The sequence below is a fragment of the Mustela lutreola genome, chromosome 5 (assembly GCF_030435805.1).
Source record: "Mustela lutreola isolate mMusLut2 chromosome 5, mMusLut2.pri, whole genome shotgun sequence".
Taxonomy (NCBI): domain Eukaryota; kingdom Metazoa; phylum Chordata; class Mammalia; order Carnivora; family Mustelidae; genus Mustela; species Mustela lutreola.
The window spans coordinates 70,043,832-70,059,671 of record NC_081294.1 but is presented as its reverse complement, the minus strand read 5'-3'; the positions used below and the strand labels follow the sequence as shown (position 1 = coordinate 70,059,671).

Genomic DNA, 15,840 nt, shown 5'->3' with positions numbered 1-15,840 from the left:
AGATTGCCTGATCAGAAAATGCTTTTCTTTTTGAGTTCTTATTTCCAGTCAGGGAACACATTTGTTCTTCATTTAATTGGGGGCTCACAGAGAATTGACACATCCTGAAATCTGTTCTTAATGTCACTGATTTCTACAAAGTCTATTTATTACTCATTGTTTTTTAGTGACTGTTCTCCTTGAGGCAAGTAGTTTATAAAAATGATAACTTTAATATAGATGAAGTTTTTTTAATGCTGAGCATACTGTAGTGTGACAGCAGGACAGCGAACACTGTAAGAAAAATCTTATTCTCATATATGAGAATTACGGAGATATAAGTGGGGCTAGGTCACAGTGTAAAGATGGCAGGCAGTTTTGGATGAGCAGAAGTCTGCAGGAAGGCAATGAGCAAACGGGGATGAATGGAGGACCAGAACCAGAGAAGAGTTTTCAAAGGAAGTTCTCAGGAGGTAATGCCCTGAGTTCTGTTGCTGGAAACCTGGGTGGATTTGGTGTGGAATACATTCATCTCCTTTAACTGGTTTTCATTTTGAACAGTGGCATTGTGACGTGTGTTCTCTAGAGTCAGAGAACAATGATTGTAACTGACTTTAGCTTTTTAGTGTTAGATTCCAACCAGCTATATTCATATGTCACGCAGCTAACTCATCTCCATAGTATGTCCTTCAGGGATGGGAATTGGTTTTATGCTTGGATTCTCTTTGGTTACAGTGGGAGGTGTGGAAATTAATGTAGCCAGGAGCAGTCATTTGAGTATTTTCAAGCATGATTTCTTTATATTGGTACCCCCTATAATGAAAGATCTAATAGAAATAGATAACTTAGAAGGAAATACTTTTTCATTTAGTTATGTATGGAGTTTTTTGTGCCAGTAGGAGACTGTTGTTGGCTATGAATGCAAACATTAATACTGTACTTCAGAAGTTAATATTAAACTATCACTTCTAAACATGTTTCAGAGTAGTAAAATGCTAATAATTTCAGCTATAAAATGCAAAAAGAAAAAGCCAGTTTATTTTAGTAGATATAATAAAGGTTTTCTGCTGGAGCCTGTTTTACAAAAAGAACTGATGTGTCAAACTGGTTGCTTAGCATTTTTGAGAATGAATGGCACTTTCAGGTAACTTTTAATAGATAAACAAAAGATCACTAAAACTTCAATGGGAAAATCAGCAGAGAACATGAATCATGTGTGCTGCATCATTAGTAATCAAGGGTATTCAATTTATTTTGAAAACAGGGAACCACTTGTTTCATCACAAATTGACAAGAGAATAGTCAGGGCCAGGAATTGATAACATCAGATAAATGGCTCAGACTGCTGTTGAAATATGAAATTATGCAACTTTCCATAAAGCCTTTGGGTATTTTTTCTCGAGGGTTTCAAAAATGTTCATACCTTTTAGTCAGTAATTCCATTTCTAATAATTAGGTGAAGATTTATATACAGATGCTCTTAGTAGTATTGTCTGTAATTAAACAAAAAAAAAGTACCCTAGATGTCCAGCTATAAGGGATTGGTTAAATAGATTGTGCTATATTCTGTAAAAGTAACTAGAATGGAAAATGTTGATTGTGATTTTTTTTTCTAGAGTGTGATGTTATACATAATTTTCTCTGTTCCTTGCTTGTTCACTGTATTTTTTAAATTTTCTCCTTTAAATATTTTTTAAGTGGGGGAAAAAAAAAAACTTCAATGAATTTAATTCCATGATCCTGAGCATCTCCTGTGTGTCAGGCTCTTTGGAAGGGCACTTGGTCTCTGCCCATTGCAGCATTCATCTCTAAGAGTTATCATAGAAATACTGGAAGAAAGAATAATCTACATCTGTCACATAGGCAAAAGAATATGAAAGGAAGGAAGGAAAGAGCAAATAGTTGAGATAAGAATAGATAATTCCCCATATCCCTAACCATTACATAATTTTAAAATGAAAGAATTGTTCTGAAAATTACAACTGGAAAAAATTTATTCATTTTCAATAACCTCTGTGAAAGGACATAGCAATGGGTATTTATTGACTTGTGAATATTTTATGATTTAGGAAATCTGATGTCCTTTTTTTTTTTAATCACTTAGCTTTTAGGTTTTTTCTTTTAATTACAAATTGCGTAGTAAGAGCTTCATATTATTCTTTGTAGTAGTCCCAGAAGTAGACTATCTTGTTTGCTTATCAGAAATTATTTTTTCTCACCATCTTTTTGTCAGCATACTTTGTTTGCTTTTAGTATTGGAATTATTTTTCATTTGCATATTGATATTTACATAGCTTCTTTAGTTTCATAATATGAAACTAAAATACAGTTTTATTCTAAGTAAACTTAGTGATGGGGAATTATTGAGGAATTTTTCAAAACTATCTTATTTCTGTTACTGCATCATCTCAGGAGACTGTTTTGGTAAGAAATGACATGATTATTTGCAAATGGGCTTTATCAATTCAGCTTCCAAAAAAGCATGGATATTTTGCTAATTAGATACTGTTTCATTCATGTCATGGCATGAGTTGTACATAACATTAGAATAGTTTTCATTTATACATGCTCACACCTTAATTACCATGAATTTGTAACCAGCTTTACATTATTGTATCTGTATGGTGTACTCTCTTTGCTTATTAAAAAAGCAGAGGTAATGTTAAATAATATCAGTAAGAAAGATAAGGACTTACGGTATTTCATGCACTTTTCTTAGTCTCCATAGTGAATTACTTCTTACTGCTACTAATAGAGCCAGTTCCCTTTAAAAGAAAATTAAAACTTTTTAACATTGTTAAACTTGCTTCTACTGTGATTATTATTATTTTTTTTTAAGATTTTATTTATTTATTTGTCAGAGAGAGAGTGAGCGAGAGCAAGCATAGGCAGACAGAATGGCAGGCAGAGTCAGAGGGAGAAGCAGGCTCCCTGCGGAGGGCAAGGAGCCCGATGTGGGACTCGATCCCAGGACCCTGGGATCATGACCTGAGCCGAAGGCAGCTGCTTAACCAACTGAGCCACCCAGGCGTCCCTCTACTGTGATTATTAATAGGACCAGCTAACCTTTTAACAGTTTGCTCCTTTGGATTCAGTTACTTGGACCTCTGTATTAAAAAATAAGCAGATTTGTTTTCAAAAGTCAGTTAAATTAGAAAGCCTATTATATTTAAAAATATTTATTTTCCATATAATTTAAGTTGTTGCAAATTACATCAAAGCTGTAAGTACAGCTTCTGTGGAAGCCACCTTCCTTTTGTTCTCATACCTAACTTTAAAACATTTAGCTCCGATCTTTAGCAACACACACCAAATTATAAGGAACCAATTTAACATAAGCACTAATATCCTATCAGATATTGTATTTCCTTAGCCTTAGTTCTGTCAGATGAGACTGCCTTCTCTCCCAGGTAAACACTTCCTGTTTCTGTAGCATTTGTTGTATCCATGCTGCCTTCTCTGTTTTTCAGTACAAATTGCTTAAAATCCTTTTTAGGTTTGTACTGTTCTAATTTTAGTAAAAGTACTCTACTTCTTCTTAAAAATTGGAATTGTATTTTCCTCTGTGCCAAAATATTCACCTACATAACCTAATTTAATCCTTAAGGCAGCCCTGGGGGAGTAGTAGTCACATTTTTAGATGAGGAAACCAAAGGTCCAAAACAGAAAGAAATTTCCTTGAGGTCACGTAGCTAATAACCCAAGTTTACATGCATAGCTGGCTCTTAAAACACTTACTTTTGCTCCTTTCCATGTCTTCATGCTTTTCCCTGACTCCTGTGCAGTCTTGCTTGTCCTAGCTCTCTCTTCCTTCTGTGGCTGTTAGCAGTCCTTTAGCTTATTTATTTAACTGTCCTCCGCTCTTCATCTGGCATAGTTCCCTAATCTGCCTAAGTCCTATTTTCTACTCCTAACGTATTCTGGATGTATCCCCTATCACTCATTTAATCCATTTCATGGTAACAGGTAAGTGTTCTTTGATACCCCTGTTTGTATGGCAGGTACTGGGTAGAATACTACATTGAATAAAACATAGATGAGAATTAATGTTAACCTAAAGGATTGGTTTAACCTTTAGAAAAAAATGGTATTTTGCTCATTATTCTAATGGAAATCTTTTTCATTGCTGTACTGTGTTTGTATAGGACTGTTTCATTAATCCTTTGTTTTGTAGGACTTTCTGGGGTATGTATGTAAAGTTTAAATGACAGAGTTGGGTTTCTTTTTTTTTTTTTTTTTTTTTTAAAGATTTTATTTATTTATTTGACAGAGAGAGATGACAAGCAGGCAGAGAGGCAGGCAGAGAGAGAGGAGGAAGCAGGCTCCCTGCTGAGCAGAGAGCCTGATTTGGGGCTCGATCCCAGGACCCTGGGATTATGACCTGAGCCGAAGACAGTGGCTTAACCCACTGAGCCACCCAGGCATCCCACAGAGTTGGGTTTCTTTTAATTTTTTCTCTTAGATGGATTTAGAGTTGCCTGTGTAACACCTTTAAAGTATTTTTCTTGTTAAGTATAACAAATGTCATTAAAAGCATCAATTCAAAACCATAAATCTTTTCAAAGGCACACAGGGTTATTATAAGGTCATTTGATAGTAATGTAGTTAGTATCTATAATGAATGAAATGCTGGGGTGTGGAGTCAGGGTGGCGTTGCTAGACCTTATATTGACTTCCCAAGTGAAGAAGATACTCTCTCTCCACTTTGCTGGTCTTCATGCCGAGAGTTCTCTGGAGCTTGAGAAGGTACAGGTGCACTGTGGCAGGCCTTGCCCATTCTGTGCTTCCTTAGAAGCCTAGAAAATAGGCCTAGGAGGTTGCTGTACCCTCTGAAGCCAGGCAGGAATATTGGATTCTAGGTCCCAAAGCCAGGGGGCGCTAACTTCTCAACCTTTAAACTATCTTATTTTTAAGATTTTATTTATTATTTGGGAGAGAGAGAATGAGACAGAGAGTACAAGAAGTGGGAGAGTCAGAAGGAGAAGCAGACTTCCTGCTGAGCTGGGAGCTGGATGTGGATCTTGATCCTGGGACTTCAGGATCATGACCTGAAGTGAAGGTAGTTGCTTAACCAACTGAGCCACGCAGGTGGCTTTAGAATACTTTATAAAGTATTTTGGGGCACCTAGGTAGTTCAGTGGGTTAAATCCTCTGCCTTGGGCTCAGGTCATGATCCTGAAGTCCTGGGATCGAGCCCCAAGTCGGGCTCTCTGCTCAGCAGGGAGCCTGTTTCCCTTCCTCTCTCTCTGCCTGCCACTCTGCCTACTTGTGATCTTTGTCTGTCATATGAATAAATAAAATCTTTTAAAAAGTAAAAATAAAAAAATAAATACTTTATAAAGTATCTTAAAAGAGGGGGGTGTTTTATTTGCTTAAATTTGGCCATTTAATTGATATTTCTGAAACCTTTGAAGGGAAATAACTTTAAATGACTTGCTTTCTGCTGTGGTTGTGATGCTCTCATCTAGGGAATAGCCAAAAAATTAGACTTGAGATACGAGATATCATGCAAGAAATCATATGTCCTTAGAATAAATTTAAAAGACTATAAAACTCCTTTTCTTCTGTTTTGATTTCTGGTCCTCTTTTTTCGTCTTTCTACTTGTCACATGTACCCAGTGTTCACTGTTCTTCTGTGTTCCATCTTCCTGTTACCTTTCCACATTATCGCTGGTTTGGGCAGTTCTCAGGTTGTTCATATGTTTAAAGACTCTCTTATTTTGTCACTTGGACCTGGTCCCTTTGTTTTCTACAACCTGCTGGGTTTTTTGGTTTAAATTTAGACCCAACTTCATGCTTTGCCTAGAAGATCACCAACCTATTATTTGCGAGTGCAAACTTTGCTGTGGTGTGGTTATACGTTGTTGGATATATTAGTGTCCACCAAAACTGGATGATCTTAAAGGCTCCCCAAACATTCAGGTTTAATTTCTCTATCAAAACCAATAGAAACTCAGCATGACTTTCTTTATGATGTAAAACTACTTAGATGTGTAAGTTAAATTTAGTGTAAGTAAATTTTGAGTGTCTTCATTAATATAGTTATCCCATTTTTTAATTGCTGTAATATACTTATATAATTTTTTAAGTCACCACTTTGAATTGGTCTTATGCCTCAAGTGTATACAGAGAAAAGAAACCATTAAGAATTTTTAAATACTTTATGTGCCATTATTTTGAAGTGACGGAGGCCTGAGCCACTCACAGGACGACAGCATCGTGGGAACAAGACACTGCAGGCACAGTCTGGCTATAATGCCTATTCCTGGAACACTCTCATCTAGCAGCCCTGATCTCCTGCAACCGACCACCAGCATGTTGGATTTTTCTAATCCTTCAGGTAATTTTTATTTGTGATTTCATATAGCCTTATTGGTGCCAAAGGGACAAACGAGGTGGTTGTGTCTTGTGTATCAAATGGTAGATTTGCTTAAATCTGTCTTCTCTTATCTCAAGAGTTATGTTGAGTAAGTTATGACTTACTGCAAAAATCTAAAGAGAACTTTGTATCTTTCTGCATAAGCCAGAATGGTGTTTGTTCCAATATGAAATAGAAGTACATAGAAAAGGGATTACATTTAGGTGTCTTTTGGTAGCCTTTAGAGCAGCGGGATGCTGCTGCTCAGTTAAGAAGCAGGTTGTCCAGGATGTGAAAGAGAATAAGTGAATTTATTGTAATTTTGGTGGTCTCACTTAACTTCCTCTGTGACATACTGAAATATATTAGTAATTTTTTGTAAACACTGATTTTTTCCCGCAGCACCTGAAGCTAAAGCTGTTTTATTGTCACGTATTATTAATTAAATATACTATAGCATCTTTTCATTTGTGTTCAGATTTGGGGTTTAAACATTGTGTGGGACATTAAGTTAATTTTCCTGCATCTATTCAAGCCCAGCAGCAGAAATTGCCACTTAACAGTATAATACAACATTTCATTACTAAGAAGAAAAACTTTGAGAATTATTTGCATATCTGTGACTTGAAAGGATTTGACTTTCATTTCAAATGAAATGTAAAATGGTATGTAAAAGACACATACAACTAAAACTGAGATGTGTAATTTGGTCCAAGGAGAGTAGACAAAAAAGGTAGCTCTGCAAAGATTGATGACATTGTGATTTGGCTTTAATTTTCATGCTGAAGCTCCTAATAGCTTGTGTCAAAAGGGAGGAAACTCAATTACATGAATCTCAGTATTCAAAAGGAAAGAATGTAAGTGTAATAGTAAGGTTTATGTTTCATTTTAGCAACTTGAATTAAAATTGGACATAACATAAAAATACAGTTCAATGAAATTCATTCTCTACATTGGGTTTTTGTTTTTTTTTTTTAATTTCAATTGCCTCTTAACTGTTAGCAAGGACTAACCCCAATTATCTGTCTTTGACACATCTTTTTCTCTACATGACTGCCAATGTTCTTTCTAGAACAAAGATTCTAATGAGTCATTACTTTGCTTTAGGAATTTCTAGTGATTTTTGTATTAGTCAAGGTTTAGTCATAAGATAGAAACCTCTCCAGATACTTATTCAGAATTTAGTAAAAGGGATTGTTGTCAAGGTATAAAGTTAACTATTTACTTACAATGGTAAAGAAGCAAGCACTAAGGTATCACAAAGGTAGGAAGCGCAAACTGGATTTTTCCTCTGGTACGTGAAAGAAGTGCCACCATAGAGTGAAGTGTTGCTGGGGTGGTACAGGAAGAAAAAGCCCTCAAGAAGAAACATAAAGCAGCAAGTCTTTTCTTTCTTTAACCCAACACTTGTTTTTGGTGCCGGTTTTTGGCATAACCTAAAAGGTGTCTTGTTAGCAAAGAAGAATATGGTTTGCAGAGTCTCAGCCCCGGATTTGTAACATTACGACAATAACATAATATTTGTTAATGTCCAGTTTTCACAGCATGATTGTAAATCCCCTTTCTAGCCTGCTGTTCTGCCATTCTCCCCACTCTCACCACCTGTCTTTCCTGAGTGGGACATGTGCCTTCATAACTGTGATTTCTTTTCCTGTGCTTTTTGCCACCTTTGGTGTTCTCTCCCTGCATATCCTGCGAACTTTTTCTTGTTCTGTGATACTGAGTTCAAATGTTACCTTATGTAGGAAGGCAGTCCCTCCTTTCCTAGAAATCTTTAGCACATTTTCATTGTCTGTCTTATATTGCTTTCCAGTAGGAGCACGGGAATTTATTTTCATGTCTATGTGTGTGTCCTGCAGCAGTATGTTCACAAATGAAATATTTTTACACTACCAAAACACAATCTAGGGGCGCCTGGGTGGTTCAGTGGGTTGGGGCCTCTGCCTTTGGCTCGGGTTGTGATCTCAGAGTCCTGGGATCCAGTCCCGCATCGGGCTCTCTGCTCGGCGGGGGGCCTGCTTCCCCCTCTCTCTCTGCCTGCCTCTCTGCCTACTTGTGATCTCTCTGTGTCAAATAAATAAGTAAAATCTTTAAAAAAAAAAAAATCTAAGTATGCATACTTTCATAAGATGGTATGTTATAAAATGTGATGTTCCTGGCTACCTTTTTGTCAGTGGCATATCTAGAAATGGGGGTAAGGAAATAAGGGATGGTTGTAGGGAAAGGACAGCAGTCATTTGAGGATTTGGCTGGAGCAACAAAGGGAAGAAGTTGGAATTGATGAAAATTTAGAAACTTTGGGCTCCATTGCACTGAAATTCAAATTTCTGAGGAGGAAGTGCTAGTCAATTCAACTGATTGCATAGCTCACTCATTGAAAACTTTTGAGGCTCTTATGACTTCTATTCAAAGAAGGTCCATCTGCAGACTAAGTCTGCAGCCTTTGTCCATACCAGCAATATAAAAAAAACACCTATAAGATCGGTATTTGACTTACAAATTATATTTTTAAGCCCCCAAATGTACACCTTTATGAAAGCACTTTTACAGTGCTGTTTATGTTGAATAAAATACACATTACCAATTGATTCCAAAATCAGTTCCTTAAATTATATATGACATCGCCAAATTTTAGGTTAGCTGTGCATGTCACATGTATATATTGCAGCACATGTGTGACATGAGTCGAGTCTGATGCGATCTCAGCTATGTTTATGCTGCTTGAGTAAAATTGTTAGAAAGTAGGGTCAAAGCTACAGAACTGTTAAAAGTAGTTTGCTTTTGATTGCTGACTCTTCTGTGATTTTGCTTTGTTTTTGCTGCCTACAGCTATTGCTTTTTACTGTAAGTATCTTGAAGACTGTGATATTCCATTGCTAAACTTCTTTGTAGTATTTTATTATTTTAAAAAAGTCATATGATACAGAATTAAATAAAATAAGAGTCAGAACTTTTCTGTCCAATCTACAAGCTTACCAGTGTAAACTGGTGTGTATTCTTTTCAACATTTTCTTTGAATACATAATTTTTTATAGTTACAGAATCAGAGTATACAAGCTGCTCTATAACTTATGTAGGTTTTAGAGGAATTTTTGACCTAAATACTAGATTAGGCATAAAAGATCTCAGAGTATGGCCAAAAGGATTATAAAACTCGAATTTTTTTTTGAGTGTACTTATGGAACTTCTTGCTTCTTTTTCATTAGTAGCACATACCTTTTATTTGATTTCTTTATTACTTAATACTTTTTCAGATTCAGTATTATAAGTCTGAGTTATTTTAACTAATTTTTTATTTTAAAGAACATAAAATTTTTAAAAATCTGAGAAAGGGTAGAATATAAGTCTCCACTCCCTAGAATTAATGGTTGTTTATTCATATATCTTTCCAGATATTTCAGTGCACATAAAATGTGTCCACCACCCTTTTCACCCCAAATTATATGCTATACTTTTCTTCTACTTAGCCCATCTCACCTGCAATATACCTTGAATACTTTTCTACCTCAGAATGTGTTGTTCTTCCACAGTTTACTAAACAGCTGGTAGCATTTTGTTTAACCAGTCCCCTTTTGGTGAGTGTTTACAGTGTTGCCTAAATCTCTGTGTTTATCTTTCCATGTTTTATGTTTGCACTATTGTCGAATACTGAATTTTTATCAAAGAGTTTGTGGAAATTTATTTTCTCCTTTACTATATATGTACCTACAAAATATCATCTTATTTTGCCTCTTACCCAGAAAAGCTTAAAATATTTACTGTCTGGCCCTTTATAGAACAAATGTGCTAATCCTTGATTTCTACCATTGTACCACTACCTTGTGTTTTCTTAGTGAAACTTCTCACGATGTGGATTGTCTTTCCGTGAACCCACCACTTTGTCTAATATAAGCAAGTCCCCGAGAGCAGAGACTTTGTCCCATCTCCTTTATTTCTGTATGTTCATCGCTTAAATACTGTTGACACATAATAGGCACTCCATAAGTACTTAAATGGCAGTTAACAACTTAAAGTATGATTAAGAGACAGTCTTTGGTTTTGTTTTTATCATAATATTACTTAAATAGTCCCTTCTTTATTACTGGGGTGAATACATGCATCCTTCAAGTATGTTATTTCTTTATTTTAATCAGGAGGATTATAGTTAGTATTCTAGAAATTCTGCCTTTGAGTTGAAAGTCCAGATATTGGAGATTTCTTCTCTTAAATCATTTACCTATTACCTAAGATTTTTTTTAATGAAATAGGAATAATAAGATTAATAAATGCTTTAGTCCTCAAGATTCTTATTAAATGTCTCTTTTTTCCTTATGGGGTTTTATTTTTAGGTGCATTTTAGTTTCATGCCTAAAATTTGAAATCATTTTCCTTTGATTCAATTTTATTCTAATGTCATGTCTACCATTCATCTGATCATTTAACATTTGCTATCTTACCTGTGTTAAGTATTACATTTGACACATACGCCCTTCTAACAACAAACATGATGACATAAACTGTCACAATTTTAAAACAAAATTTTACCATGACGCCGATAACAGTGCAAAGAAATGTTTACCTCCATTATTTTTACAAATCATTTTCCAGATTGGTATTTATTACCGTGGCAAATTAATCAGGATTTAGGTAATAGGGTGCCCTTTGAATAATCCCTTTTATGGATCTATTCTAGGGGTACCCATTCATGATGTCCAGATCCCTCTTACATGATGTCATTATGTAACATTTGGCCTTCTCATGGGAAACAAATGGCTTTAACAGTATGACTTTCTTTTACACTGTTTTGCAAGATGTTTGTTGTTTTACAAGTCTGAGTTCCTTCCCAGATGTTATTAGTATTTGAAAGTAAAAGAAGAGAAAATGAAATATGTGCAAATTCCCAATCTGTCTTTGTGAATAAATTTCTCTGGAGAAATTAATAAAAGAGATCCGAGCATCTCCCCTTTGCCTCAAGGTTAGCCAATCCTGCTGGCAAAAACCTAGTAAACTGGGGTGCCTGAGTGGCTCAGTGGGTTAAAGCCTCTGCCTTTGGCCCGGGTCATCATCCCAGGGTCCTGGGATCGAACCCTGCATCGGGCTCTCTGCTCTGGGGGAAGCCTGCTTCCTCCTCTCCTCTCTGCCTGGCTCTCTGCCTACTTGTGATCTCTCTGTCAAATAAATAAATAAAATCTAAAAAAAAAAAAAAAACTAGTAAACTGATCTAGTACTAGAGCCCCAGATAACTGAGGCCTTTTTTTGTAGAGGATGGGGACAGTACAGGTAACAGTAGTTAGTTGTTTGACCTCTTTATACAGAGTTCAAGGGGATAATGAAACCCTTTGTCCAGTATCTTTCTCTTGGAATTTCCCTCTGCTTGAAAACATTTTCTAGCCAAGAGTAGAAAAGCATCTCTGATTTAAGTGAATCATAAAACAGTCTAATCTTAAGCCTTGTAGGTGTAGAGAACTGATGTCATCAGCATCCTAAGGATTGACTCACTGCAAGGAAATAAGAACAAGAAGCTTTTGGTGACTCAAATATTTGCATACATTAAGAAAGGCCATTTGGTGCATACATCTTACGAAAGGAACTTGACTGAATATATGAAGACTTCTGCTTCCAGCTTGACAGTGGGCCTAGAACTCTTAAGACTGTGTTTTCCAGGCATTCATATCTGTTTAGTTGAATCTTCTAGTCTTGGGGGTCTCTTTTTGTCCCATGAGCTCAGAGTAGTATCTTATTCTCTGAAATTATCTTCTGCCACATCTCTTTCATTATTCTTTCCTTTAGCCAGAATTGTACTTGAGATGGCTTTGAGACAAATTTGTCATTTTTCTTCATCTCTAAAAGTTAATATATGTAGTGCTAATGAGATAGTACTAGACAAACCATATATAATTACGTGAGCCACCAAAATCGCCCAGTCCAATTATAGTTCTTACCAAAAAACTAACAAATAATACATTTTTCTTAATTTAAAGAACAAAACTTTTGTAACTGATTTATTATCAAGAAATTATTAATATTAAGAAATATTAGGGAGGAAATACACTCTGTTCAAATTAGTCCAGGGTCATCGTATTGAACATTGTTTTTAAAGTTTTAGCCAATGCAGTATAACAAAATAAAATAAGGTAGAATGAGGGAAGGAGATAATCATTACTTACTTGTGCATATCTTGAATTAGGATTTGTCTGCTAATAGCAGAAATCCCAAAGAAAAAAAATGTTTAACCAAATCAGTTTTCCTGTGTTAAATAAATATAAAAATAGGAAGACATGTGCCACTGTATGGTAGACTGAGTGTTGGTATCTACTATAATTCAGTAAGAAAAAGCATAAAGAATGTAAAAAGTATTAAAAAAGAAGGAATATTAGTTGCTCATTAAACAAGTGACTCTCACCCATAATCAAAGAAATGAAATGTAAGATAATGGCATATTTTTAGAGGGAGGAAAAGCATAGCGGTTTCAAAATGAAAAAATTGTAATGAACAGTTGGGTAAGGATGTGATTAAAATTGCTCTCTTTATATTCTAGCATTATAAAATATTATAACCTCTCTGGGGAGCATTTTGGCAGTATATTTCAAAAACCTTAAAAATATGCCTGCCCTCCTTCTAACTCAGCAAATCCTTTCTCTCTCTTTCTCCCCTCCCATCTCCCCTCCCCCACTGGATTTTCTCTGAGGAAATAATCAGATTGACTGCAAAGGTTAATCTACCAGGGAAAGAGAGTATTAGTCATCACAGTGTTGTTATAAAAGATATGCAACCTAAATGTCTGTCACTAAAGGTTTGGATAATTTAAAAAGGGGCACCTGGGTGGCTCAGTGGATTAAAGCCTCCACCTTCAGCTCAGGTCATCATCCTGGGGTCCCGGGATCAAGCCCTGCATCGGGCTCTCTGTTCAGTGGGGAGCCTCCTTCCCTTCTCCCTCTGCCTGCCTCTCTGCCTATTTGTGATCTCTGTCAAATAAACAAATAAATAAATAATCTTAAAAATATGAAATACACATTACGGAGTCCTATGCCTCTTCTAAAAATTGTTTTGTTGGGGTGCCTGGGTGGTACAGTCAGTTAAGCGGCTAAGGCTGCCTTCGGCTCAGGTCATGATCCCAGGGTCCTGGGATTGAGCCCTTCATCGGACTCCTTGCTCAGCAGAGAGCCTGCTTCTCCCTCTCCCTCTGCCTGCTGCTCTGCCTACTTGTGCTCTCTCTCTAGCTCTCCCAAATAATAAAATCTATTTTAAAAAAATTGTTTTGTTGAAGAGTATTTAATGACCTCAAAATGTTTGTAATAAATAAAAAAGATTGTGGCTTCCAAATCATAATGTTTATCATTTTGTGTATGTTTTTCTGTGAACATATATTAGTATTTTGTCACCTGGAAAGGTAGATACCTTCATTTACCAATAAATGCAACAGTGACTTCTGTTAACCTCCTGAAATAGATAGGTATGTATCACTGTCCAGTGGTATCTTTTTGTTCTAAATTGCTTTATGAAGAGTTGAATTGTCTTGAAAATAACAAGGCACACTTTTGTATTTACGTAGATATTCCTGATCAAGTTATAAGAGTTTTCAAAGCAGATCAACAGAGTTGCTACATTATCATCAGTAAAGACACTACAGCTAAAGAAGTTGTTTGTCATGCTGTTCATGAATTTGGTTTGACGGGTGCGTCCGACACATATTCTCTCTGTGAAGTTTCTGTTACTCCTGAGGGTGTCATAAAACAGAGAAGACTTCCAGACCAGTTCTCCAAATTAGCTGATAGAATTCAGCTCAATGGAAGGTGAATGTGCTTATTAGTGAATGTACTTATTTCTAGATCTTTTTTTAATTGTACAATTAACTTGCAATGGTGTTTTAGTTTCAGGTGTACAATATGTTCAATAGTTCTGTTACTCAGTGTTCAGCATGAAAACTGTAGTCAACATACATAATGTTACTACAATATTATTGACTATATTTGCTATGTTGTAGTTTTCATTTCCATTAGTTATTATATAACTGAAAATTTTTATACCTTTTGATCCCCTTTTTATGTAGATGTGTTTTTGAAGATTGTGTGTAAAAACAGATATATTAAGTAGAAATATCATGTCTTAGGATCATTGAAATTTCTCTAAAATTAAAGTAGGCTTTTTTTTTTTCAGCTTTGTCTCCATAATTATATAAATGGAATCTCAGAGTGTAAGCACTCATAAGGACTACTCGAAAGTAGGAGAAGGAAGGGAAGGATAATTTGCTAAAATATTTTAGCCCTCTTGCTAAAACAGATTCTTAGAACCACTGGTGTAGTCCACTTTTTAGAGAGGAAACCAAATGATACTTATCTTTGTATGTATCTGAGTATGTATGTGTTTAGTTACAAATTTGTTTTTAGTATGACTAAAATGTACTCTGTGCAAAAGAGGGCATAATTTTTACAGTTCTTTTTCTAAGCAGTTTTCCAACTGTGACTATGGAATAACTTTTCTAATTTTTAAAAATGTGCTTTGAATATTATTTGATCAACTAGAAGATTGTTTCTATAGTACATTTGTTGTTAACTCTGGTGATTTTGTCTGAGAATAATGTTCTTTTTAGTGAGCCTAAATTCTGTATATAGAGTTAAGATCCTTAGAAACCTAAAAATGACTACCTCTCATGGTTACTGGTAAGAGAGAATGGATGAACTCAGCCTTGCTAGATATACTTAGTGGAGCCAGAGTGCTCAGCAGTCTGGGAAAGTCCCAGCTCTGACCAGAGTGAGTTATTTGGTTTCTCTCTGCTTGAGTTTTCTCACTAAAAAAATGGGAATGATAATAGTAGAACCTACCACATAGCAATGTTAATTGAATGAATGAGTTAGTCCCCCACTATAAATGTTAGATACAATTTTATTAACTAGGGTCTCAACACATTTATAGTGTTCTTTTAGGTATGTGAATAGTATACACACAGAAGAAAACAAGATATAGTTCCTTGATAGTCAAAAATAGATGGTCACAAACTGAGGCTGGGGAAAAAATTGTATATTAGAAAAGAATGAACTAAAAGACACATGACAAGTATGTTACCTTTTTTATCCCCAGCAACAGCCCTATACAAGATACTTCCCAGCTGTGAAACTTGTCTTTAACTTTTAAGTGTTACAGATTTGTTAATGTAAAAAGAAGAAAATGAAGGTCTCTTTTATGATTGCCAATCAGTGCCGTTTGCTGGAACGAAGTTTTGTATTTGAGAAGGGAGAACTCATTAGTGGAGAGGTTTTTCCTCTTTACTGGTTTTATTCTTTGCTTCTCTTGGGAATTGAGAAAGAAGAAAATGAGTGTAAGAACGACTTCTGAATAGAAGTGTAAACAGTCTTGATTCAGATGTTCATTCATGCTGCCCATGAACAAATACTGACATAGTACCTACCCTGCATCAGCTTCCTTCATTTATGCCTCTTAGTGCTTTATCCCTAAGAACACACACACAGTTGTTGACACATTATGTGAGTAGTTTCATAAAATGGTTAGGTTCACAGCATTGTCAA

At 35.6% G+C, this 15,840-nt stretch overlaps 1 protein-coding gene across 7 annotated transcripts in view; it reads left to right on the top strand.

Moving 5' to 3' along the window:
• Positions 1 to 15,840, top strand: part of RAPGEF6 (Rap guanine nucleotide exchange factor 6) — a 196,446-nt gene that overhangs the window by 138,224 nt on the left and 42,382 nt on the right. For all 7 annotated transcript variants that reach the window (XM_059174494.1, XM_059174491.1, XM_059174492.1 and 4 more), the window contains 2 exons: positions 6,162 to 6,319; positions 13,869 to 14,109. In XM_059174494.1, coding sequence (XP_059030477.1) covers positions 6,162 to 6,319; positions 13,869 to 14,109 — 399 coding nt within the window. The remainder of the gene's footprint in view (positions 1 to 6,161; positions 6,320 to 13,868; positions 14,110 to 15,840) is intronic.